General features: G+C 39.3%; 2 protein-coding genes across 10 annotated transcripts in view; one reads left to right on the top strand and one right to left on the bottom strand.

The window, feature by feature from the left end:
- Window positions 1-10234, bottom strand: part of EIF2AK2 (eukaryotic translation initiation factor 2 alpha kinase 2) — a 32734-nt gene extending 22500 nt beyond the window's left edge. For 4 of the 9 annotated variants that reach the window (XM_064509451.1, XM_026102622.2, XM_026102624.2 and 1 more), the window contains exons 1-4: window positions 9945-10234; window positions 6414-6532; window positions 4115-4237; window positions 13-127 (exon numbers count right to left, since the gene is read on the bottom strand). In XM_064509451.1, the coding sequence (XP_064365521.1) occupies window positions 13-127; window positions 4115-4178 (179 nt within the window). In that variant the 5' untranslated portion in view covers window positions 4179-4237; window positions 6414-6532; window positions 9945-10234. Of the gene's footprint in view, window positions 1-12; window positions 148-1348; window positions 1535-4114; window positions 4238-6413; window positions 6533-6616; window positions 6636-9944 lie in introns of those variants that run through there. The other 5 variants (XM_064509450.1, XM_064509449.1, XM_026102623.2 and 2 more) reach the window with 5 other exon arrangements.
- Window positions 10235-10244: 10 nt separating this feature from the next.
- On the top strand, window positions 10245-12181 carry NANP (N-acetylneuraminic acid phosphatase). The gene is made up of 2 exons (XM_026102665.2): window positions 10245-10450; window positions 10650-12181. Exons 1-2 carry the CDS (start codon window positions 10361-10363, stop codon window positions 11343-11345), a joined length of 786 nt encoding a protein of 261 aa, XP_025958450.1. The 5' UTR covers window positions 10245-10360; the 3' UTR covers window positions 11346-12181.
- Window positions 12182-26918: the final 14737 nt, after the last annotated feature.

Genomic DNA, 26918 nt, shown 5'->3' on the forward strand with positions numbered 1-26918 from the left:
TTCTGAACTTACTCAGGATCATGAGAAGGGCCAGTCATCTGGATATCATACCATGCGAATTCTAATTTATTCTTTTGACAATAATTGTTGATCTTGCCCATGTAGTCTCGTTCCATTTTGGCACAATCTCCAAGGAAAAAAAAAGTTCTGTAAAGCAATGTTCAAGGACATGACTATGTCTCCAAGCACAGTGGAGAGACAGCCCTTAATTCTGACAGACCATCACTGTTACATAAAATATAAAACTGATACCAGTAGGATTGAGTTCACGGTAGCTTTCTAATCCAAGCAGTTGACTTGCAACTGTTTTTCAAAATCTATTGCTTTTAACTGGAATAACACATTTTGAAAGTGAAGCAGGGGATTCAGTGATCAGGGAGGATGTGGCAAGAAAAAGCTGAATCACCAACTGAATCAGCAGGAAAAAAAAAAAGAAAAATCAGTAACACTTCTCTTGACAGAATTAAAATGAGTTCTTTCAGAGTGGGGCAGAAAGGCTTTTTAACATATCCTTTCAAAATGTGATGATTGTCAGGCCCCAGTGATACATACAGAAAATAAATCCATGGTAACGATAACAAGTCAAATAGATAAGCAGAAGAAAAGATAAAGAATTACACTAAAAAGCAAAAAGTAGATCAATTTAATAGCAGGATTTTTTAAATTGAAACTTGAGGGGGGGGAATAGAAGCAACTGTGAAAATACCAGCAATGGCCCCAAGGAAAAGCATTTCCAAACTGATCTTTTTCTAAAGGGCAACTTGTAAAGGCACCCAGAAAGGATATTTCTGTTTCCCAGTACATGCTCGGTTAGGGTTAGCATTCCAATGCACAGTAAGAGGAACAGCAACAGAGCACCCAACGGGCTATAAGCCCATGCAGTCCCCAGGGGGTTAGAAACTTCCAGGCTCTTTGAGTACTAGAAACCCCGATTCCAATCCCTCCACAGGCCACGACGACTCTCTGAGCTCACCCCCGGGCGCCTCGGTCCCCGCGCTGCGGGCACGGGGAGAGGGCCCTGCGGCCCTTGCCACCTCCTGGCACAGCGGCGAGCAGTCCCTCTTCCCTGCTGCAGCCCGCCTCCCGGGAGGAGCGGCACAAGCGGCCTCGGCTCCGGGAGGCAGCGACGGGGCTTTTCCCCCAAACGCAGGGGCTCGGCTGCGCCCGAAGCCCAGCATCCCGAGCCCGCCTGGCGCTCGCACGCGTCGGGCAGCCCCGGCGCGTCCGCTGCCACCGCGCGCAAGCAGGGCGACTCGCTCGGGCGCCGCCTTATAGCCGGGTGAAGAGTCTTCCCCGCGGGATATGTCAGCTTCCCGCCTCCCCTCCAAGCGCCTCTGCCCGCGGTTACCTCCGTGCCCCGGCACACACTGGAAGTTCCGCCGAGCCGAGCCGAGCCGAGGCGAGGCGAGCCACGACGCAGTCTCCGCGCGTCAGGGACCGCCCCAGTTTCGTTTACCGAAGCGCCGCCGGCTTTCGGCCGGAACCGAAACCGAAACAGCGCGGGACGGCGACAGCCCCGGATGCAGACGCGGCGGCCTGGCAGGGGCCACCCGCAACACCGGAGGCAGGAAGCGCTGTATTTTGCCCGAAGGGGGTTGTTGCAAAGCTCCGCTAAACCCGGGCTTGCGGGCCAAAGACGAAATGGGAGTAGCAGTCCCCGCGGCCCTCGCCCGCACAAAGCCAGCTCTTCTACTCCTCCAGTTGCAGGGAAATTTAGTCTTTATGCCGCACATAATCCTGGCTTTGCCACATGTTCCTTCAACACCGCGTAATTTCCTAGAAGTTTTTACTAGGGGTAGTAAGTCAAACAAGTTGCTTCTCAAAGATGTTTGACACTTACTAGTATTACTCAAGGACTATTTTTTTTCTTGACTAGCTGTTATTGTTTTGTCTTCCAAGTGATACAAGACAGTTTCAGTAACCACATATTATAGTTTCAATTCTGGACGTGGAGGGTAGTGACACATAGATACAGCCAGATACACCCAATGAAGTTTGCATACCACTTTCCCTTTTCTCTTTGCTAAATACAAATGGCAATACAAGGGACTAGCCTGTCAGTACGCTCATACATACCTTACAAAGTGTGACAACGCTAATGTCACAGCAAAGTTACAGCTCCGAATATTCTCGCTGTTCATTTCCCACTCTTTTTCAATAACTTCATGGTCTTAATTTCAGCAACTTCCCAAAGAAACGTATTGCCAACTGGCATTACGGCACGTTTAAAAAAAATTCCTTTTATGTTTTGAATTTTCAACTCAGTTGCTAACCTTTTAGTTGGTATGAGAGAAGTAGGAGAAGCTCATTATCACATTGCAGTAAAATGAGATGCAATGGGATGCAATAAAGTAATCTCTCTCCACGTATTTTTCCTCAGCCCTTAATTGCCTTTACTGCCTTTCTCTAAAACCTTTCCAGTTCTGCATCTGTGCGAATTTTTTAATGACATGATCAGTGAGCGCAAAATATTCCAAATGAAGTTGCACCATTGATTAAAAAAAAAAAAAAGTCCATTATCTTCTCTACATGGTGCTTCATAATTCCTTCTGTGTTGATAAGCATTCATTTAGCAAAAACAGCTTTTTGCTTTTCAGAGATCATACCAAGGTGCCCATATTGAACTTAGACAACTTGCAAATCAAGTGTATAACTTAAACACTTTGCCTTCCAGCCTGCATTGTTTGCATTGCTCAGAGCTGAATGGTGTTAATCAATCCAGTGAGCCTTCTCAGATCTCTTTGAAGTTCCTCACAGTCCTCTGTTTTGCTTTTAACCAACAAATAACTCTCTCCAATACAAGAGGTACTTCTCATCTCTTATTGTTTAACCCTTCTTTAAAACTAAAATATGTTAAGGGTATGACTGAACATTAAGACACTCTATGGTTAATCTCTTACTGAGATAAAAAAAATCAGCCACCAAAATAATATATTCTTCAAAAAAGAATAAAAAGATCTCAGATCGTTTTTCAGAGGCTGTATTTAAACTATGGAACAGGCACGCTCCACTGCATGCACTATACTTCTACTTCTGATCATCCAGATACATAACCTATTAGGCTGTGCTTTCATTCCCTGCACCCCTCACAGCAAGATTTCCTGCCAGGAGCAACCAGACAGCTACAGAGGTGAGAAAGAAAACAACAGTATGCTTTAGGTCTCATCCTTAGAATGAGGAAATAGCTTGGGCACCTTCCTGCACCTCAGGAGCAGTCCTACCCTTCCATAGCACAGATGCAGCCAGAAAGGAACCCATTCAGCTATTGGTGGGGATGCAGAGAAAACACAAAACTTTCAGAAATCTTAGCTAAGAATTAGGAATCATCTGGCAGATTAAGAAAGTATAATCATCTTGCACAAAAGAAGGACAAACAATATATTAGTCATATAATTCACAAGTTAATACGACCATATGTATGGACAGAATAGGCTTTCTTTAAAAAAGTTCATGACATTCTTCATTGTAGAAACCCACTTAGAATAATTCCATATATGGATTCTCATTTAAAGATACCAGAAATGGCATTCTTACCATTTTTAGAATTTGCAATCTACCTGTTACTTTAACTTGGCTTCTAGTTAGGTTTCTGCTAAACATTCTTCAATTTTTCCATCCATTTCCTGGCTCTGAGCTTCTGTGAAACATTTATAGTCTCCACAATCACACAGAAAGAACAATGAAAAAGTAGTATGTATGTTTGAAAGTGTAAGATGGCACATAGATAACGCATGCTGAAATGCTGACAGAAAGGCTGTTATGAGTGGCCTTATTGCCTTATTTCATAACCACAGGGTTTCTACAAGTTCAGCATAGCAAATGCTCTTTGAAGTTAAAAAACCTTGCAGGTAACAAGCATCTTTTACCATTATGGCATTTGCCTGCACAACTACTTTGAAGTGAACATCAGCTGATGACGCATAAAAAAAATTATCATCATCCCTGGTTTAAATGCTTCAATTCTGTATCTGGAAGCTTCCAGTAAAGATAGGTATCTTATCAAATCTTTTAAGATATTTATTTTGCAATTTGACCAACTGGGAAACTGTTTTGAAACCACAGAGACTGCTTTTATATAAATGCACCTTTTCTGAAACTAGCAGAGCAAACTTACCCCATATTTCATGGGATCCACTGCCTACTGATAGGAACACAGGATTCTGTGAAACAGGCCGCATCTTCCTAAGCAGATAATCCCAAAAATTCAGCTATTTTTAATCACTCTCCTTTATAAATTCTGAAAACAGTAATTAAGTAAAGTAATTAGCATGCCTAACACTTCTCACATTTGACCAAATGAAAGAAATACATCTTATTACAAGCCAACTAGAGCAGAGAATTAAAGAAAAACATTCCATTCTGCCACAGTAAGGTGGTTATTTTAAATGCCATTTGGAACTCTTTTCCATTCCTGAAATGGAAATACAGGAAGTGAATGCATTTTATCTTTTATAGTTTGTTATTCTAACAGATAACATTTATCTGGAATCATAAATCATAATCATTCTTACAATTTAAGACCTTGATCCTGTTAACACATGCATATTCTACTTCTAGGCAATGTTAACTATCCCACTGGCTATGCCTATTCTAATAAACTGATCAGTGCCAGGAAACATTTGCCAACTTGGAAAATGGGTGGCCTGGCCACCCCCCATTCAATCATATTGTCTTCACCTCCAACACAGGCTGTGTTCAAAATTCCTCTTGGGAATGGCACTGGCCCATTCTGGAAATTATTTGGGGAATAAAAATCACACCAAGAGCGGTTAAAACACTAACAGTAGAAATGATCACATTCTATGTCTGGGAAGACTCTCTAGTGCTGCTTAATTTACTAGTTTAGATATAGCTACTGTGACCAACAGGCCTGAAACTAATTTCACAAAATTAGGTTCACAATCAGAGTCTATCAGTAATGAACATCAACAATTATACAGCACATTTTCTTCAACAAAGAAAAAAATTAAAAGGGCCGCTACATTATGCAAGACCTCTTCCACTTTTCAAATATTAAAAAAAAAAGTGAAATTTCCCAAGACAAAATTAATCTGTTCCAGAAGAATACACTGAGGAGGACAATTCTCTATCAGAACTGAATTTTTGTGGTATACAATCTGATGCTACAGCATCCCACTTTTTTTGTGTGTGTTCTTCCAATAATTAAAAAAATGATAATAGTTAATATAGAATTCCCATGCATTTCCAGGATCAGGACTTACTAAACAAGTTTAAGAGGCACATCAAAATATAACTGTGGATTTCTCCCAGTTGAGATTCCAAGGTAATTGTGACTGTCTTTCAGCAAACAGCCTTTCTTGCTTTCTCCTTATCTCTTCCCATTCACAGATCCTAGATGTGCAGATAGGGAATGCCCATTCTAATCCTTTCTCCCTCCAGTAATAACAGTCAAGGCTTCCCAGATAATCACTATTTCTTCCTTTGACTGCAGCTTCTTATCCCAACTCTTGCTGATCAGCTATTCATCTACAACTGAGTTTGTAGCTTTTTTGGTCCAGTAATTCTCAAACTCTGCTGTAAAGTAAGATGATTTGATATTGATCTGGTAAGTATGTAGCAACTTTTTATTTTATATTTAAATTCACTTGTTACATTTCTTCAAACGTGATGACTGTTATCATCTCTATTTAATTAGGGAATCAAGCATATCCATGTGCTTGTGCATGATTAGACAAATTCTCTGTTTTGATTTCAGTTTAGCTACCTCTCAATTGTTTCTTTATTGTATGTACTCATACAATGATATACTGCTTTGCCTTTTCTTTAAATTTACAACTGTTATTCAATCTGAAATAACTGCTTTTGAGACTATTTTACAAATGAATACACTAAAGAAAATAAATTGCCTTGATTACACATCTCTGATTTTACTTTTCAACCTCTAATTCCAAGGTCAGGAAAAATGTTGATTTTTGCTAAATTTGAACATTGAATCCAGTTTGTAATGATCTTTTCAGTATTAATTTTGTGCTTAAATTTGCTACTGTGTTTCAGCTGATTCCATGAGACCATCTAGAAAAGACAAACCTATGATTTAATCAGCCTCTGCTTTACTAATTTTTTCTTTAAAATAAGGAAATTTAGCTTTTTGCTTAAAAGTTACACAATTATAGTACATGAAACTCAAACAGCAAAGTAAAATCAGTAAGAAATACAAGCTAGAGAGGAATTAATATCTCTTTATCCAAAAGTCAATTTACTTTCAACTTCACTTGCATCCGTCAATATTTTATAATCTATTTTCAGAGAAAAAAAGAAACTAACACAGAAATAACTTCAGTCTTCCCAAATAAAGTATATAGTCTATATATGAGTTGTTCTTTTCTTACGTAAGTACTGAAATAACAAACATTAAAGTAAAAAAAAAAATTTACTATCTAATCAGCGTTCACCTGAAGTTTTAGTGGTACTCCAAATCCAAGCATCCTCATAGGTTCTACTGCTGGTTTCTCTTTACTGGTTAGATGTGAAGCCATCAAGGCACTTAATTTCTGCCAGATTCAGTCAGTGCCTGTTACATAGCAAAGTTGAAATAGTTTAGTTTAGTTTAAAGGAGTCAAGTATACATTTTAGACTCATAACCTATTAAATATACCTTGCTGAAGATCCTGTGATAAGACTCCTTGCTCCAAAAAAGATCTGGGTAGGACAAAAGTATAAGTAACCATTATACTTTGGTACATTTTACCCAGTATTAAATATGTAATAACTTTAAAAAATTTTCTTGCCACTGAAATACCCAACAAGTTATTAGAATCCTTATTTTCTTTCAAGTCTGTTCCTCAAAACATAAACCTTTTTTATAACTCAATGTCAAAAAACACACCTGAGTTTTTTTCCTTGAATTAAAAGTTCAAAACCTTCAACACGAGTTCTATGAAGTTTCATAGAACACATACCACCCTGAGGACTCTCATGTCTCTCACTTACTTGTGGAATAACAGATTTCTTGATGGTATCTTCTTGCACCTTTAACCCACAAAAAAATTTAGGAGGACATTCCACTAAATCAAAGGAAAATCAAAACACAGAATTTAAAACTTAGCAGCCATTTTGGTGGGAGTGCCTACATGGCCAAACTCAATTAGGTACAACTAAACCCATCTCATTCCAGATTCCTAGAAAGTAGAGCTTTCAAAAAAAAAAAAAAAAAAGGTAGAATTTCATTGGGTAAAATGAGGCTACCAAGTGCTACTTGGTTTGCAATTTATCTTTAAATAATAGTAATGAAATCTGGCTAAAGGTTACAATCATATATATTTAGGAGGCTTTTTCTTGCAAGAATTAAAAAATTTGAAAGATTTCAGGGTGGAAAGTAAATTAATGTAGCCTGGAGCTCTGCAGCTGCTCAGGTTAAGTCTTTGATAGGAAAAACATGCCTAAAGTTCTTTAGTATTTCAAATTCCTGAAAAGGAAGTTACAGCTATCTACCTCTTCGTTTATGCTTGAAATGATTCCAGATTGTTTTATTTTTAATTCTACTTATGTTTTGTGCATTGCTGCAATGATGAATGCCTATTAACCGAAGTCAGATTAAACATTCCTTTTAATCTGCTTTAGAATAGTCATACTATTCTGCATCATGCTAAAATCTTATTACAGATATCTCCAAAACACATCTACAAACTCCTTCAAAAGTTTTCTGCTAAACAAAAGCATATATTTCAATGCAATTTCATATCGTTCCTCACAGCAAGATTTTTAAATATCCTTACGATTAGTATCACTTTCTTCCTACTTACTTTAATGTAGACAGGCCAAGGGTGACTGCTTTTGAAAACTTTTTTTGAAAATTTTTTCAGAACAATCGTGTCTATGTTTGTCCTGTGCTGATGATAGACTGTCCTTTGAGTTAGTAAAGCTTTAGGCAGGATGTGGTATTCAATGAAGCTTAGAACAATTTTGATTTTGCCAGTCTCCAAATTCTGTGACTTGATTCCTATCTCTTTTATGTTGTGGTATGTATATAGTACATATCTGTAAGGATTACAGACATCCAGAAGAATTCAAATATAGTTGATACAAGAATTGGAGAGCAGTAAATCATGCAGCCCATGTACTTCAAGTTATTAGCTTGAATCTTCTTTTGTATTTAATTTCCTATAGCCAGAGACATTTGTCTATCTTGATACTAAAATCACTGCCAGATCAAATACATGCATCTGAAATTATGCAATAAGGAATATGCTGTTCCCAGAAGTATCACAGATTCCCTGTTGCAAATATTGCTTGGCTACAAGAACTGATTCAGTTACTGCTTTTCTCTAGCCTTGGAAGTGAGCAGGTATTTTACATATAAGGATATATAAATTTACACAGAACCCTCCTCTACCCAGCATGTGTGTGTGTGTGTGTGTGTGCGCGCACGCACGCATGCGTGTGTGTGCATAAATTAAAAGGTACACACCATCTCTTCTAACTTCCAGCATGTCCGGGGGTTGAAGTGTTTCAGTGCTACACATTCACCTTTGGTAAGAAATCCCATTATAGAACAACAGTTATTCTTAAGGTTTTGTGTCTTAAACTCTATTAAATCTCCTGTTTCCTTAACTATGGAATCCTCAGCCACATCTTGAACGTGCTGTCTGCTTCTTCTCAGAATCCTTCTCCTTAAAATATTGTCTTGTCGAGCTTTATTTGTGGTATAGCAAGCACTTTGGCACAAATTTATTGGGCCTTTGTATTATTGTGTGACCCTATGCCTTTTGTCCACCAAAGGCATTGCTGACAAAGGTGCAGTTTTCAAAACTGCAAGTGGCTTGCAGTGAACTCCTGGTATCTCTGGTAACATGAGAGCAGCTTCCTCCAGTGCTGTGAGTTACATTTAATTTTAATGTTAATGTCTAACTGGTATTAGCAATACTAACAGAAATCAATCAACAAAACTTGCTGGCTGAAGAGACAGAGAGATACTCTACTAATCCAAATATTTTATCCAAGAATGATAGACATATTCCTTGACCAATCAAACCTGCTGTTAAACTTCACTTTGTGTAAAATGATTATTCTGAAACAGTAGTTGGTGTGTAGGACTGTAAAACTTGTGCTTTCATGCCCTTTTGGATTCCTATTGTTCTAGAAAATATTAAGCTTCGGAATTTCAAATATTTTAATATTATGCCGGTTCCCCAAATACTGAAGTATTTATACTGAAATCATTGACTTGATCATGAACAAATCATTTTGATGCTTGTGGAATGGACTGTGGCTTTCTTTGCCTGTAGGTGGCTCTAAAAGGACACACTCTAGAGAATGCAAGTGCAGGACCTTGAAAGACACCGTGCCTGACACAGAATTAAATGTATTCCTTTCCCATATATGTTTCCTCCTTGTATGTAGTTTTCACAAAGGTCTGTTCAAAAAACACTCTAACATACAAACCTAAGGACTTTGGCGTCTTTGGGAGCCATACAGTAACAGAATAAAAAGACATTTCTGATAACATTTTATGAGATGGATAATAGACTTTACTTGTGATAACAGCCATGGTCATTACAGTACACAAATAACACAGTATGCCATTAAAACAGAATATGGAACTGAGCTGTCGCTTTTGCTAAAGGCAAGAGGGAGTGAGATCAATAGGACTGTTAAACAGGAGAGGGCAGAAAACTAGTGATGGTCACTTTGCAACACTTCTTAAAGTGGCATCCTTAAAGGAAAAAAAATCTTTCCCTAATAAATTTATCTCCTGGCAGCATTAAAACAAAAAATCAAATTGCAGTTCATGGTTACCTCATCCAAAACCCATTCCTTAAAAAAACGCAAAGGAGCGCCACCACCAGTAGCCAGTTTCATTTCCCTCTATCACTACTTTCCCTAAAGTCCTGTTCTCATTCCTCTTTCCGCCTCCTCCCAGACACGTCTCTCTTCCCCGATTCAACAGTTACTAGCACTGCTGCCTCTCCCTCCTCATACCGTACCAAGCGGGAGAAGGCGAGTATCACACTTCAGGGAGGGCACCATGACTGCGGGGCATCCCCGGGGCGCCACGGGTGCACCAGTCGTCACCTCCAGTGTAGCAAAAACCTGAAAGAGCGCTTTAAGGGAGACGGCCGGCAGGCCGGGGCCCGCGGCTGGCACAGGGCGGCGGCGGCGGCGCAGCGCCCACCCTGCGGCTGAGGCGGGCCGCTCCCGCTCCCCGCAACAACCGTTAACCTGCATTCAACGGCCGCGCCGCGCGCCGCCTCACCGGCGTGACGTGACGTAGCGCCGCGCCCCTGGGCGGGGAGGGGGCGGAGCTCGCCGCCGCCGCCGCTGCGCTGGCCCGGGCGCTCTCGCGGTGTTTGGGCGCGCCCTCGCCGGCGCGGCCGTTAGCGCGGGGCGGGCGGGCGGCGCCATGGGGCTACAGGGCGTCAAGGCCGTCTTCTTCGACCTGGACAACACGCTGGTCGACACGGCGGCGGCGGGCCGGCGCGCCATCGAGGAGGTACCGCGCTTGCCCCCGCGCCTCCCCGTCCCCCTCAGCCTGCCGGGGCGGCTGCGGCGGGCCCCGCTCGGCGCCCGGGCCCTCCCCGGCGGGCACATAGCCGTTGACGGCCGCGGCGCGCTGCTGCGGGGGGGGGCGAGGGGGAGCGGCGCCGGGCTCCGCGTGCCGCGCGCTCACGGGCTTCTCGTGTTCGTTGAAGGTTGTTAATGCCCTGCGGTCAAAGCATCGCTGTGGCGAGGAAGAAGCCCGTGTCATTTGCGATAAGGTGCGGGCGAAACTTCTCAAGGAGTGTCACGATCCCGCTAAAATGTGCATCACTGACCTGAGGATCTCGCACTGGGAGGAAGCTATACAGGAAACGATGGGGGGGCAGGCGAACCGCAGTCTGGCCGCCGAATGCTATTTCCTGTGGAAGACGACCCGCCTGCAGCATCTCACCTTGGCGGAGGACACGCGAGGCATGCTCACGGAGCTGCGGAAAGTGGTCCGCTTGCTGCTCTTGACTAACGGAGACAAGCAAACCCAGAGGGAGAAGATCGAAGCGTGTGCCTGCCAGCCATACTTTGATGCTATTGTTGTGGGAGGAGAACAGAAAGAGGAGAAACCGGCACCATCTATATTTCATTACTGTTGCAATCTTCTGGGGGTGCAGCCTGCAGAGTGTATTATGGTTGGCGACTCTCTAGACACAGATATTCAAGGAGGCCTGAATGCAGGCTTGAAAGCAACTGTCTGGTTAAACAAAAAAATGACGACCCCCTTAGATACCTCCCCAGTACCTCATTATGTTATATCTTCTGTTCTCGATCTTCCAGCGCTTTTACAGAAGATGGACCACAAAATTAATACTAACTTAGAAACCGACCATATGGTTAGCAGTAATGAGGTACATTGACAGTTCCAGCATACAATCTGAGAAATGCAAAGCTGCTAGGTGACTCACACTCTTGTTAAAAATCTGACCCTAGGATTTTAAACTCATGTACGGTATGCTTTCTCAAACAGCGGATGGATGAATAAGAGCACAATTGTCAATGAAGCTGGATAGAAACAAAGAATGAGATTAATTTAAATGATGCAAGTGCAGTTAATTTAAAATAGCTCTGTGTCTGGAAATTATTTTGACAGACTGTGTCTAAAGCATATCTGTCTCTGACCTGAGTTGCCACTCTCTTCTTTTTATACTGGAAAAGCAAAGTTGAATGTTGTGATCTTTTATGTGCTTTAACTTGTAAGTTTAGCTGAAAACTCAGTTCAAAGCTTGTTTGCAGTGTATAAAACAGCAGAAAGTGAGAGAGTGTGGTACAAAATCTAGTAAATCTTCACAATTGAATCTGCAGTTTATCTCAAGAATTGAAGAATTTTGCTATTTACAAAAAGTATCAGAATTTATTGTGTATCAGACCATTAGAAAATGCTTACTTTTGATCTTTTTTCAAGTTTAAATTCATATTTAGAACTTTGACTTTGCAGTGGCTTTTCTTTTATTGAGTTGGTACCTCTTGTCAAAAATACTTAAATGTACATAAAAATTTGCATCTGTATAGGGGACCATTTATCAGAGGAACTTGATGGATAAGGTTTTGTTCTGTATTGTCTTGGTGCTTATGCAGATATGCAGTATACTTGTTATTCAGATTATGATTTTTGTTGCAATTGGTATGCCAGGGGTATTTTCAGTGATCTTACTGTACTGTCAGACTCTTAAAAAGGTAAAACATTTTGTTCGGACTGGTTTCATTAGTGAATTTTTATCCGACTTTTTGGAGAAATTGCTCTTAGTCTTGCTTGGATGTATTATCTTTCAGATCCAATTGCAGGATCAGTGCTTTCTTGACTGTTTTCATGGTACTGCTGTACAGTCCCTCCTTACTCCAGGCTCTGTAGGTATTTCATATGAGTGACTGGTGAAAATATGAGCTAGCTGCTGGTAAACAGCTTTCATGACTGTCTTCCAGGAACTTGGAAAATGATTTAATATGTATTACAGTGCTGTACACAACTTCATTATGTGTATGTACAGTTTCCACTAGATAAAGGAGATGACTCTCTAAAACACTATAACATTTCTCTTTCCCAGATTATTAGCTTTATGATTTAATTTTGCTGTATATCATGTTTTTACTACATAACACATACAAAAACTTTGGGAAAGTGCTCACGTATTGAATGGAGAACTAGAAAGCCTGCCTTTTTCAAGATTTACTTGCTCTATATAAATTGGGCTGAGTATCTAACATTATGTGAGCAATCATACATTTTATTTTTTAGAATAATGCTACAGCAAATGTTGTGAAAATGGGGATATTGAGGAGCTGGCAGAAGAGTGGTACAGGTGGGAAATAATAAAAGATGAGAAAAAAAGTATAAAAACCAGCAGGAAGAGGGTATGTAGAAGGAATCCTCTTTATAAGAAAGATGCCTTTGTTTATCTTTACATGAATTTAAATTGATACATTAAATAAGTCTCCACATGGAGTGACAGATTCATGCCAGAGTTGTTTGGCAGAGAGTTTAGGTTGCATCAAGGTAAGTTGAATCTGCACTAAACAAAGTTGAAATACTCCTTGAGGTTTGAACCCCTTTCATCAGATTGTCCTTTAAAAAGCATAAACCAGTACAGGTTCTTTGTGTTAGATAACCAGGACTTTTGAGATGTTAATGACATCAGTGGAGAGAAGAGAGGCAGGCTCCACTTGTACCTATGAGGAAATGGGCATGTGCTAAAAATGATCCAATTAGAGTGGTAGATAGCAAACTGCCACATGTAACATGAGCCAGTGTGACTGACTGGACACACCCTTCTTACTGAAGTAAGAGGCCTAAGATAAGATTTTTTTTTTTTGCATTGGAACATGAGCATTGCATTGAGCATTAAAGCAGTCACTGGTTTAGTTGATGAGCAAAGCAATCATGCAAAGAGAAGCATTGTTAATAACATGCCTTATAACTAAGGACTGAGAGAAAAATCATGAAGAACATTGAGCCTGTAAAGAATATTATGTAAAAAGAGAACAAAATGTATCCAAAAAATTAGATGGATCCCTGAAAACATAATTTAGTTGAAGTATGCTGTTTTAAGCATACCGTCTGATTAAAAAAAACACCTTTAATTACAACAGCATCCCAAAATAGTCACAGGATAACTCTGCATTGTTTGCACAGCATCAGGGTAGTAGAACTTAGGTCTGAATGAAATTTCTGAATACGCCTGTGATTAAAAATGACAAATAGTAATAATCTACAATTCTATCTATGGGCTTTAAGGACGTACACTCGGTTGCCTTTTCTTTGTTGTATGTATAAGTTCAGGCTTACAGTCTCATGCCATTTCATCATTCTGAAGTAGGATGCTGAGCTTCCATATTGTATGAAAGGTCTCTTGTTTTAGAAGAGACTATTCTTTGTTTTACACATGGCTGGCCTTTTTCTTAAACCTAGGAATGAAACATGAAAAAAACACTATAACTGAATTCTCAGGTGATAGTGTGGTCTGTAGAAGCCACACGCAAGGGTGTCCCCCCCACACACACACTGCTGGGTACTGTACCAGGCTGTATGTGACTACCTGTTCAGCATAGGCCAGTGTTGTTATGATGCTGCTATAAAACACAATGAAAGGGATTGCTCCATCCCAGGTGTTCTTAGAACCACTTATGCAGTAAACTGGGTTAGGTAGCCGGAATATCTCCAAATTCTCGAGCTGGTTTTCTTGGATGGAACTCTTACTCCTACTGGGAAAACTTGGTGAAAATTAATTAAATTTATGGAAATGGAAAAATAAATGTAGCCGTGGGATTATTTTCACACCAGAAGTGGAAATAGATCAATGAAACAGTGTGTATTCAGTTGAGTTCTGTTTTTGCTTAGTGAATATGCTGTAGGAGATAAGTTGTCTAGTTTAAATTATACTGCCAAAACACACTAAATAAAAAAAGAAAAAGAAATTCCACCTATACTTTTAAACACCTTTTTTTCAGATAAACATTATCTCCGGAGGTTAATCTTCAGTAACTTTGACTGTAGTGAAATGATCTGAAACAATAGTTTAATATCAACTGCAGTTTAATTCTTGATTTAAAATAACCCATGTACTAGTCTAATAAAAATATTTTGTTTACAAAAATTTCTTTCAACACTGTAGTATTACTGTGGATAAATATGCTTGTGGCCAGGCTTACAGCAAAGGACAAGGATTCTAGTTCTTTAAATGGCATAGAATTGGTCTTTAAAAATCTGTGGCCTGCATATTTTGTGTGTTGAATGTGTGTAATTTCCATAATTTCAAACAGAAGCTGAAACATAGCTATGTATTTATAAAACTTTTTGGCCAGATTGTATAAACCATATGGAATTCCTAGCTGCAGTTCACTGCTAGTTGGATGTGACTTGCCGAGCTGGGTGCCAGCTCAGACATGCCTGCAGGAGCTGACATAGCACTGACTGCAGCAGGCTGCAAAGCAGATAGGATAAGGACGTACAGTAATCTCAAGTCCTAGGCACCCATTTCTGTGTACTCTGGGTGAACAAAGCCATATTTCAGTTACTTCTACGCTCACCTGTGTGTGACACTGGAGAGGGGAGGGTGCAGGGTTGCGTATCTCATGGTTCTCTTGATTGTAGGAAAGCAAGCGGTCCCAATTGTTTTCTACTGAGTAATGGAACAACTGACCCACCTTCTGGACATGCAGAGGTGGAGAGAAGTGAAAAGTTTCTTTAAAATTTGACTCTAGATGAGGGTAGGGTGTTGAATTGTGTACAGGGGAACTCAGTTCCTAACCCACACATTTGACTGTGCCAGCTAGCTGTCTGAAATATCACAGATAGGCATATCATAGCCTCTCTTTTCTTGTTTAAGAAGTTTTATTATGTGGAAAGCATTGGGCTAGCTAGTGAGAGCCTCGGAAATAACATTTTCTTAAGTACTTTAAAAATTTTAGCACAAAGTTAGTAGTTCTTAGAAGTGGCTCAAGTGTTTATACAAGTGATAAGCCCTTTAGTCAAAATACTGTTAATGGAAAAAAAAAAAAAAAGATGTTTGGAAGAGATACTCAGGGGTAGCAACTAAAGGGTTTCTTATTCTCTGAAATACTGGCAATGGAAACTTTACTGTGTGCTGTTACCTGCACCTGCCCATTCTAGTTGTCTTTTCTTCTGAAGCCTCTGTCACCTGACACTGCAAGTAAATATGGTTTAGAACTAATTTGAAGTAGTCTGATCCATTACAGCAATTTCTGTTCTTAGGAAATGAGTAAAGCTACTCTATGTTAAGGGCTTTTTTAATTAATTTTATATTAATTTTTATATTAATATATCAATTTTATATTTTTTAGTATTTTATGAATAGCCTTCCTTGTTTTATTTTCTCCCACTGTTTGCTTTTTCTTTCCCAGCATCATTACAGTAGCTTACTCCTCAGAGGTAATATAAATGGTAGGCAAGACTGACTTTGAAAGTCAGTCTTTTTTGCTGCTTTAAAGGATCTAGCACTACCATATAAGGAAGAGATTCTATTTAGTTAGACACAATAATTATTTGTGCTAATTTGAAATAAATATTGAAAGACACCCCAAGCAGAGTTGTAATATGAGTTTGGATAGCCAAATCATAGAATGATGAGCCTAATATACCATGATTACCTCACTACCAGAAAATATGTCTAAGATTTACATGCATGCTTAAATTCTGTATTCTGCATTAATCCCAAAGAATTGTGGCAGGGTTCATATCACCTAATATGAATACACAGAGTACAGGATTACCATCAGAACCATTTGCCCTAAGATCCTCTTCTAGTCAGTACAGATAAGCATGTTTAGAGCACAATTCAGCTGAAGTATACGAGACAGCTACTTTGTGATGGCTCATGTCCTAGGAATGTCTTTATTTTTTTCCATTAGTTATAAAGGAGCCTAGATGACGGAGTCAGATACAGACATCTATTCTATTAAGTGACTACTTGCATTAAAGGCAACTGAATGAATGTGAGAATCTGATCAAGGTCAGAGCTACAATGGAATAATTTTATCTTCAAAAGATAACTATCTTCAGCATTATTTGTCTAATTCAAAGCCCATTGAACTCAAATGAAGGATTGTTATTTATTCCAAAGAAATTGTTCTAGGCTGCAGCATACTGAAATATGCCATTGTCTCATGTATTGGATCTTAAGAATCTGCCAAGACGCAATACAGCCCTATACTGAGTTGTTCCTTATCTGTATGTTTAAGCACAGAAGAACTAGCCCTGGTTCTGTATAACTAGTCATGCAGTTAAGGATAGGGTTGGGAGGGGAGGCTTGGCAAAGGGGAGAGGACCAAAGGTTGATTTTTGTTGGCAGTTGTTTGTGTGTATGTGAACAAGATTGGTCACACAATAAACAGGTGACGAGCCACATTCTTGTTTCAAAACATTAGCATCCAGGTAGGAGGGGAAGAGGGCAGTTATTGTTCCCTTTGATTCATAAGGCAGCTGGCAATGCCTCTATTAGTAGATTGTGCAAGAAGTCAGAAAAGACGAGCACTTCTAATGTATGTGCTGATGCAGTTTGGTTTAGGAAATACTAAGTCAATGCAGATAGGGACTAGCATATTACAAACTGCACAAACATGCATAAGAAATTTAAGTCCTTCAGTTCTGTCATTAATGTCACTGGCAGAAGAGTCAGTGCAGGGACACTGGCCTTTGATGCCGTGGGTGCATGTGAGTGCAGCAGGACTTGTGTCTGCCCTGCAGCGCTCATTCTCGTTGCTCTCAACGTTACTGAACAGGAGCAGAGCGAAGTGGTGTTGACTGTTTACATCTATAGTGACTCTTTTTTTCAACTTCAGCTCTGAATTGTGGGGATTTTTACTTCTAAGTTATCTTACGGCTTTTAAACAAAATTTAAAACCCTACTTTAATTCTATACTAACAAAACTCATCACCTGGAAATCATTTAAATATGTTGAGAAGTGAAACAAATAGAAATGCAATGCATCTCTGTTGTATGTAGTGGCATACTGCTCTTTTGTGCATAGCTTTTATTTTTCTATCAACCTTGCAGTGGGATTGTGTCCATTATAACTCACTTTCTAGATCACGCTGTGCACATACAAGAGACATAACAATGCAGAGATGGTGTTAGCTGTGTCTAAAGCAAAAACTGTAACTTTGTGCTTATGTTGCAAGGGCCCTAGAGGCAAAGAATCACATTATCCTCTCCATATAGCATATTTTGGCTTTTTTTTCCCACCTGAGAAGAACAGATTTGCATGAAAGCCTTCTGCTGAACAGTCCTCAAATGCCAGAAAAAGATACTTTAAAAAATACAAAATGAAATTATGATATTAATATTGTATGAAATTTTAGTCCTTTAGGAATGCAAGCCATGTTAATCATATCAGGACCTAACCAAGGACTAGATGCTAAATTTGCGTAGGGTCTAATTTAACATATGCAACACGAACATTTAACAATAGCAACAAGAAAATGCTGCTATTTAGATCAGTGGAAGGTCACGAGTTTAAGTAAGGTTTATATGCACATCTCCATAAAATCATTAGCAAGTGACTTCTGCCTTGCACTTCTCTCTTTGCTAACTGATCTCAGCCATCTATTTGATCAGTTGTAGTTCCATAGCTCTCTGAATCACAACAGTTTCTAGCATCTAGGACAAAGTTTGCAGAGGACTGCAATAACAAGTAATGGAAGAAAGCCAGCTTTTCTAATAGGATCATGTAAGTATATACATTTATTATCAGTGTCTTGGCAGCTGTGTGCAGCAAGCATGTTAGGGCTGTGTTTGTTTTAAATAGCCTTTCCTCCAAAGAAACTTCTATTCATATCATACAGCCAGGCAAATTTGTAAATACATTAAAAAGTATAAAAATGTGTAAAAAAGCATGCAAAATCTTCTGTTAATCATCCAAAGATATCAAAGTTTATAACAGGTTTAAAATACGAAGTCTGAGCTATTTTTCTCAAAGTTTCAAAATGAATGTTGATTAGTTGACTTAAAAATTATTGTTGTGAGGAAAATCAAACATTAATAATTTCAGCAGTTTCCCATTGGCTGTTCAGTCCATTCATCACCAACTCTAAAAATGGGATTTTTCTATTAACTATACTTAAGGACAACCTCGTGATACCAAGAAAATCTGTATGTGAATCAGCACCTCCTTATATTTTGGAAATAATAGGCAACATGGAAGGAACACAGAATTAAAACTACATTTTAATATTTAATGTATTTAATGTATTAATTCAGATTTCTGTTATGTTTCCTTTTGTGTTTTGTTCTGGAAATGTTCATTTTCCTGCAACATCAATAACTATATAATATGAAGTGCAACAGACCACAAGGCCAATAGAGTACCGTGATGCACCTGATTATATGAGTGTGGTCAGCTATGTACTATGCTCGAGATCAAGGATGTGGTGGTTTTCTTTGTACTTCTTCACGATTTGGGGAAGTCAATATAGTTATGACTGGATTTCCCCATCTGCTCAATGAATATCCAAGAAAGAAAGATGGAGAGCATTCCTATTTATCCTGCTTTCTTGGTCAAAATACATCCCGATGAGCATCAGATTAGCAAATTTGTATTTACTAGGTTGTTACTGAGTTTCCTCAGTAGTATTGCATTTGGGCAGACACAAGATGACTGTTTCCTCTAGCTACCCTAGAAAATTTTGATAGAAGATGAAACCATCTACAGGCACTTTCCGTACCAGTCACCAGCATAACAGAATAGTCCAGCTGGATGTGGAATTATTACACATGAAAAATATATCAAGTATGCAAATATGTATTTGTTGGTTCTTTTGAGGCTCAAGTATTACAACCTCACTACATTCTTTTATTTTATTCTTTTAATTAGTCAGACCAACAGTTATCCTCAAAGTTACCATACCATTTTCATCAGAGTAATAATGTGTAAAAGGTCTGTCTTTTTGACAAAAATCAGTCTTAACTGTTTTCTGTTGTTATATTGGTTAGGTGTTCTTTGTCATTAATGCTGCATGTTTTTGTGACATGTAAAATCTCAGTGGGGTTAGGATTTATCAGGAAGTCTGCAATGGATGGATGGATAGCCTTTGTTTTCCAAATTGTTGATGCCTTTTATTGTGTTTTGTTTCAGACATTTAAATGAGAAGGGTCCTGAATGTTCCAAGTGGCTTTTTTCCTTTCAGTAAGAAAATGCATCAACAACACAAACAGCTTGTTTGTTTTTTCAGTAAATGTAACTAGATAAATATACTTTTTACTTCCATCCCTCTCCATTGAACATATTAAATGGTACCTAATATCTTGATACACAAAACACTTTGATATATTTGATATCTTTTTTCTGTTGCTTTTTATGACCCTTTAAATAACTGCTGCTGTAGCCACAGGTTCATCTACATAGTATGTTATTGTGGCTTTATATTGTATTTTCATGCTGTGTATGGAAATGGACACAAAACAAGCCCCTACCTCAGAGGTGTATTTACTTTGAGACAGATCTACCAAAACAACAATTTGTTTTTTTCTTGTATTTTGACTACTGTGCCTCAATTTAATGATGTTCTATTGACCCACACCATGTCCCCTTTGGTTTTTTTTCCTCTTTTCTGTAGAGTAGCAGTGTATGTGCATATTTTCAGGGTAAGCAGAATGCAGTAGATAATGAATGGCAAAGAAAAAAAAAACCCTTGGCCTCTAATATCCTCTGTGTTAAGATTTGTGTTTTCAGAATTTTACAGAAATTTTTTTTTAAGGTTGACTAAATACCCTTCTCTCTAGCTTAAGTCGTATCACCTGTGAATGATGGACAAAGAAGATACTTCCCAATACCACATGATAATTTCATCATATGTTTCCAGAAATAGTTGTAATAGACCTCAATTCTCCATTCTATTCTGATAGTACAACTGTTCAGATGTCAGCAGGGTCATGCTGGCATAAAAATAATTGTAAGGCTATTCAGAAATAGGCCCTACTATTTTTCAGTCTCTATTTCCTATTAAGGATGAGCACTGTATCCATGTTTCTATGCACTTGCTTTATATGGGAGGTCATTTAAGAAAACTGCATCTCCCCTCCACCCCCACTCTGCAGTTTTGGGTGCTACAGAGATGCCATTAAGGATTCACAATGCTGCTCATAAGAGATCTTTTCTACATTTAAAGCAGCAAAATGTATTTTAGAATAATTTTGTGGTTGGCTAATTTAGGAGTGAAAAAAGAAAATTAAAAGTTGACTATCAGGAGCATTTCTTGATTGCAAGAAGTTAGTCTGGGGAATAATGTCCAAAAGAAGTCCTACCCTTTGGGCACTTAAGAAGAGATCTGCTTTATTGTGCTCATCATTGCTTACCTGTGTTTCTTAAAATAGTTTCTTTATATAAAAATGTTGAAATTGAAAAAGAAATCAATAGTGAGGATACTGCAATAAGAAGCTTGCTGAAGACTGTTCTCCTTTTCAGTGTTTCCTCAGCAGGTGGCATTAGAGATTTGATGGATGCATTTAGAAGCACTGTTTCTTCCCCCTGTTCTCCCTATTGTTTTTTCTGTCACTGTTTTACACATGACACCAGGTAGAAGCAATGGATGAAGGCAGAGCACTCTCCTCTTCACATCCCACTGCCCTCCTGAAGTCATAATTGATGCTGGGACCCTATTTCACTAGGCTCTGTACAGATAAATGGCCAGGTAGCCCTGCTTAGAAGAGTTTTGATCTATGTAGGTAAGAAGTATCATCTTTGTTTTAAATACTGGGATCTGAGGCATAGTTTGCAAGATGCCCAACAGTTTGTTGAAGAACACGTCCAAGGTCATCAACAAGTTTGTCATAACATCACAATGCCAAACAAGAACCAGCCTTAGAGGGTACAGGTGCACGGTACTTACACTGGATTTGATTTACATCACATAAGCATTGGATTTATTTAACACAGAGGAGCTTTTTTTCCTTGCATGGCTGGTGCTTCTTTATGATTTCAAAATTCTCCTGCTAAGCTCCTCTAAGTTTAAACAAGCAATACACTAACACTTTATTTCTGTGACCTCATGTAAAGGATTCCTATAAACAGTTACATGCTACTGCATCATATTTTTCTCTGAGGAGTTCTTAGCTACATCCCCAGATTGGAAATTTAAAACATGGCTGTACAGTAAGCACCTACATTCCTCTCTGGGCAGCTGAAAAAGTAGGCTGGTTTTCACACAAAACGCAGTGACTGTTCGGCATCTCCCCCTGGTTACTGACTTTAATTTTGGCACTGGAGTGATGGCTTTAAGGTCCCTGCATGAGGGAGCAAAAATTTCTGCTGCATTTTTTCTTATTGCTCAGCAGGTGGCAGGTGAAGACTAGTTTTCAGCAGAACCAGCCTACAGGCTACAGCGTCCCTGTGGAACTGCATTAGCACATCCTGAAGTAAACGGGGCCTGGGTTTAGCACAGCCTGCTCCTTCCCCATGACAGACAGTCATCGCACTGACCCTCAGAGCATAGAAAGGCTAATAAACACCTGCTGTGGGTTTCTGCATTTCAAAAATTAGTAATACAACATGTAGAGCTGCCCAGTGCATCCTATACAGTTATATAACACAGTTGGCACTGATCACACTTACTGCATCTATGAGACTCAAATCCAGAGTGACTTGCTGAGAGTCACCTGGCAGGTTTGGGGTAGAAGTGGGACTTGCATCCAGGTGTGTCCAGCCTTTAATAGAGGTCTTAGCCATTGAACCTCAGGTAAAGCCTCCCCCGAGGCTGTTCTAGGCAAACAACAGCAGCATGGTGCTCAGATCTGTCCATTATAATGGGAATAAACAGTGTCATACTGGAATGGTTCAAAAATGTTCACTTGCACCCAGCAACTCTTCTCACCAAGGAGCATGGCTGCACAGGAAGAGTAGTCTACAGGGAAGTGCCTCTGACAAGTGATTGAATTATGACATGCACTTCAAAAACAAACAAATAAACAAAAAAATATTTCTGCATTGGCTGCCTGTCTTTTCTGAAGGCCCCCTGAACATCTAGGGGTCCCTCAAAGGGACTGGTGTTCTATACCATCCACCTCTGTGCTAAGCATCAGGTGTTTATCAGGAGAACAATCCCCAAGACCTCTCCATGAGCCTTGGAAAGTACAATGCTGCACAGCCCAAGTGACTGCCTGTTCAATATGCACAGCAAATGCAGGGATGCAATGATTTTAAAGTACCTTTGTGCCTTACTCAGGTCATAATAATAAAAACACACAATTTTGAAGATAAAAATCTGGGACTGTCAGTGTAAGTGGTCAATGCACTTTTAACTACTGAGACTGTAAAAGATGACTGGTACTCCTGACTGACTGGAAATTGTGCACTTCATACTATATATTTTTTTTTACCCTGCTTTTCCTTTTCCTTCCCATCCAACTCCTTTCACTTGTTTCATCTACTTTCAAGGATATATTTGTTAAGAATACCTGTCCAAGGAAGCTTAAAACAAGTTTATACAGTACTTAGTAAAAGCCCAGAAGGCCAGCCAGCACACCATGCCCAAAGTAAGCATGGTTAATGAATGTTTAGTTTTAATAAACAACATTTCTTCATTATGCAATGAAAAGCAGACCTTTTAAAAGCTTTAGAGCTTTCCAATGCACCAAAACCCACAAAGTTAGAAGGTAAAAATGCCAATATCTAACACTCCTGTAATTTCCACAGATCTCACCAGAGAAATAATTGGTATTTGTTCTGTTCTTACTTGCTATTCTTTGGCTCAGATTGTGTCTGTGCTTTCACTGGGACAAGTAAAGAACCCCCTTAAGAGCAAAGCATCTATGACATGGGTATGGGGTGGAAAAATCTGGCCTGCTGCTTGTGAAGTGGCTCCTATCACATGCCCTTGACAAGCATTTTTGCTAATATGACTGTTACCTCACTGCAGCAAAACAAATCGGGGGTGATGTCTTCTCATGCAGATCAAAGTTGGTGGGAATTCCCTTTGAGCAAAAGTAGCAGCTGTTCCCTCTGAGAGGCTGAACAATCATGTTTACCTGGAATTCCCCAGGACAAAATTCATAGCTGCTGGTAAGTGTTTGTCAGCATGCAGCAGTCTGGAGCACAGGAAAGCTAACACACCACAGAGTGGCCAGCACATTAGCCTAAGCCCTGTGCTCCAGCAGCTGCTGGGAAGAAGATGGACAATTCCCAGGTGGTGATGCCCCAGGACCTCCACAGATGAGCACAAGGTGGTCAGAAGTACAGCAATATCAGGAGACAGGTGTATGGCAAATAACTCATGTTCTTTCTTGATATACCCTGTGTGTTAAACTTGGAATTAATTGCCACAGGATGTTGCAACCACCAAAATATAAATGGTTTCCCAAAGATTAAGGAAATTTGTGGATGAGGATGTATCCAAAGAGAATATGTTAAACAATGTTTTGGATACAGCTAATGGCTCAGGAAGTCTCTAAATCACTGACAGCCAGCGGCTAAAAGTATTTACCAGGGAAAAGCTCATGCTAGATAATGCCCCATTTCTTATCTTCCTCCCTAGCAGTTTGCTACCAGGCACCCCTGCAGACAGCATGCACTTCTGATCTGGTCCCAGACAGATGTTCTTATAATATTAAAGAAAAAAAAAATCAAGAAAAAATTCCCCAGAATTAAGATTAAACATACGTAATTTACATATAGCTTGCACGCTCATTTAGAAAAATATGAGATGAGGCTTCTTACACCTTGCAGACAAATACCTCAGAAAACAGGCAAAACTTGCAGGGATTTCAGATGCAATCACTGTACCCTCTGGGCATCAACCACTTTCATTATCTCCCAACTTCCAAGCACAACTGACACCTGGAAGAAAGTGTTCTCAAATACACTTTTCAAACCTGCCTGCTTACCCAGCACATGCAATCTCCATAATAGTTGTTCAAAATATCCTGCAGACCCACAGCATCCAAAGAAATGACCTAAGGTAAGTCACAGTGAAAGAACTATCTAACCCCTACCTTACTATAAAACTGTAATTCACATCCTTAATCAAGAATAAAATATAGTTCTCTATTTATGGGGGATACTCTCTTCAGCAACTTTATTGTTTTAATCAACATCATGACTGTTTTCCTTTTATTCTTTGAAGTGGTGTTTATTATCTTCAGTATAGCAGGTACTGCTTATGACAGAGCCAGGAAGAAGTATTGTTTTTATGTGTTGCTTTAACATAACATATTCCTGTAAATAGATACTAAGAATGTACCTCTAAGTGTGACATTACTAGATTTTTATGGCTTTTGATGTGAAGTTGGCCCTGGGAAGAAGCATTGAGTAAAGCTATACACTGCACAAGTTTCAGTCTGAAAACAGCTCTCAGAGCAAGGGGAGCTGGGGAAGCTGAGCCCTTGTGAGCCTACAAAATTTCAAGGTATGCAAGTGCCCATGGTCTGCCCTCAGGTTTAACTTCAGGCTTGTACCTTAGTACCTTGCTGAAGTAGAGCTGGGAATAGCCCTAGGTATATTGCTGCATGGCAAGTTGCACATAAAACACAAATAGATAGTATCACCATGAGGAATAAACGGAAGAGCTGTTATTTCTAACATTACTTACCAGGCAGGTGCATTTGCTGGTCTCTACTTGGTATGAGACTATATGCCAGAAGTTCTCTGGAAACATTCTCACAAATGCTTTATTTTTCATTATTTTGTCATTGTAACCCTCTCAAAATTAGTTCCTGCAGACCCCTGTTAGAGCTTACCAGTCCAATTTTGTGTTACTTGAGACACAATGATTCAGCAGTAATGGCTTGAAAAGCCCCCCCCCCCCCCCCCCCATTAATCCATTCTTGCCACTGCTGGACTAAATAAACTGTGGCCTCTTTCCAGCAAAAGAGAAAGGAATTCCTTATTTAAAAATCAAAGAGGTTGTTGTAAGTTTACCTTAATGAGATGGTTAGTCTTCAGCACTCATTTTTTAATTATTTAGAGGTATACTCTAAGAGGTAATGAGATGGAATGGTGGATATTAATCTGGGCTAGAAAAATCCAATTATCAGAAACAAACAGGCAGCTTTTCTAAACAACATCCATTACATTCTGCTGGATCCAAGTTTTAATGAAAACAAACAAAGCTCTGGTGCTGTAGATACAAAGAACTGCAAACCTTCCAGTCGCATTCGAGCTCAGCTGCCAATTCTGTCCTCATTTGGCTCTATCTATATTCAAAGCCATACCAATTTAACTTCCAAGCAGTTTTTAATCACATTTAATGAAATAGATGCCAATGGCTGCAGAAATGCACTTAATTTAATTTAAATAAGGTTGTATCAGCCTAGTTAATTGAGTTTATCACCAGCTTCAGCTGTAAGTATCACCTTTGAAATGAAATAAAGAGTACCTTCAGATTATATGACTACTTTTAAATTATACAGCAAACTAGCATAGCTTTGAAGGTAAAGGTTACCTAAGTTAGGGAAACCCAGTTTCAGAAGAGGATTTAGGCAGGTACAGTCTTCATGGAAGAACTGTAAAGAGAACTAAACACATCAACAGTTTGGGGGCTTTGGGACACAGGTTTTCACTGACTTTCTATTCCTTTGCCTATGAAGCTGCAGTAGGAATCTTGCAGGCATGCCGTTTAGGTACTCAGGATGGCATTTTAGTAAGTAGCAAATAAATGAGCTGCATTCTGTAATGAAAAGACTGGATAAAATATGACATTAAAACTGCATACCACAATAGCATTAACTGCAAAGGCAGTTGTCTTCAACAGCTGACAGGAATTTGTCTTTTATATAGCAGAAATAAAAACCAAGATACATGCACATTCAGTGATACTCAGCCCTATGAGGGTATGGACCCTACCCAAAGAAGCAGGAGTTCTAGATAAATAAATTGCATAAGGCAAAGTTATCTGATTTATGAAAAAATAGCTCCTAAGTGAGGAGCTGGCCTTACTGATATTAGGACACCTTGTTCTGCTAGATACCTTTCTCTGCTAGAAGTAGCAAAATAAGCTTCCTTACACTGGACACAATGAAATCTCATGTTTTGAGATATTAAAATACATAACTTCTTCTCTCCCAACACATTGATAGTGTATCATCCAACACAGCTAAACAGACCCAGCCACAAGCAGAAAGAGACTGTTTTTAATAAGGATGTCTATGTAAAATAAACTCTAATGCTGTGAGTCATGAAAATCTAATCTGTTTTCTTAAGAGAAATTATAATGTAGTATTATTAACAAGTTTTTTGCCCTTGCATGTTCAAACCATAAGGCAATCCTGAATGTATCTGTCCATATTTGGAATTCCCCCTTTATTAGCAACTCTGGGCACTCCTTTACCTAATCCATAGGAGGTAAGGTACTCACTATTTGTTGTTGAAAGAACCCAGCAAATAGGACAGAAATACTACTGCACTATATCCAAACAGTAAGTAATTAGAGTAAAATAAGCTGCACAAATTAAAGTCAGAGGGGTTTCATTTGGCAAATTGAGTAAGACCAG

Source organism: Dromaius novaehollandiae, chromosome 3, assembly GCF_036370855.1.
Source record: "Dromaius novaehollandiae isolate bDroNov1 chromosome 3, bDroNov1.hap1, whole genome shotgun sequence".
Lineage (NCBI taxonomy): Eukaryota > Metazoa > Chordata > Aves > Casuariiformes > Dromaiidae > Dromaius > Dromaius novaehollandiae.

Bases quoted from the DNA above. Each gene is read 5' to 3' on its own strand.
- NANP (XM_026102665.2), top strand. From the start codon at position 10,361: ATGGGGCTACAGGGCGTCAAGGCCGTCTTCTTCGACCTGGACAACACG. The intron at 10,451-10,649 runs GTACCGCGCTTG...TGTTCGTTGAAG, and splicing joins GCCGGCGCGCCATCGAGGAG to GTTGTTAATGCCCTGCGGTC.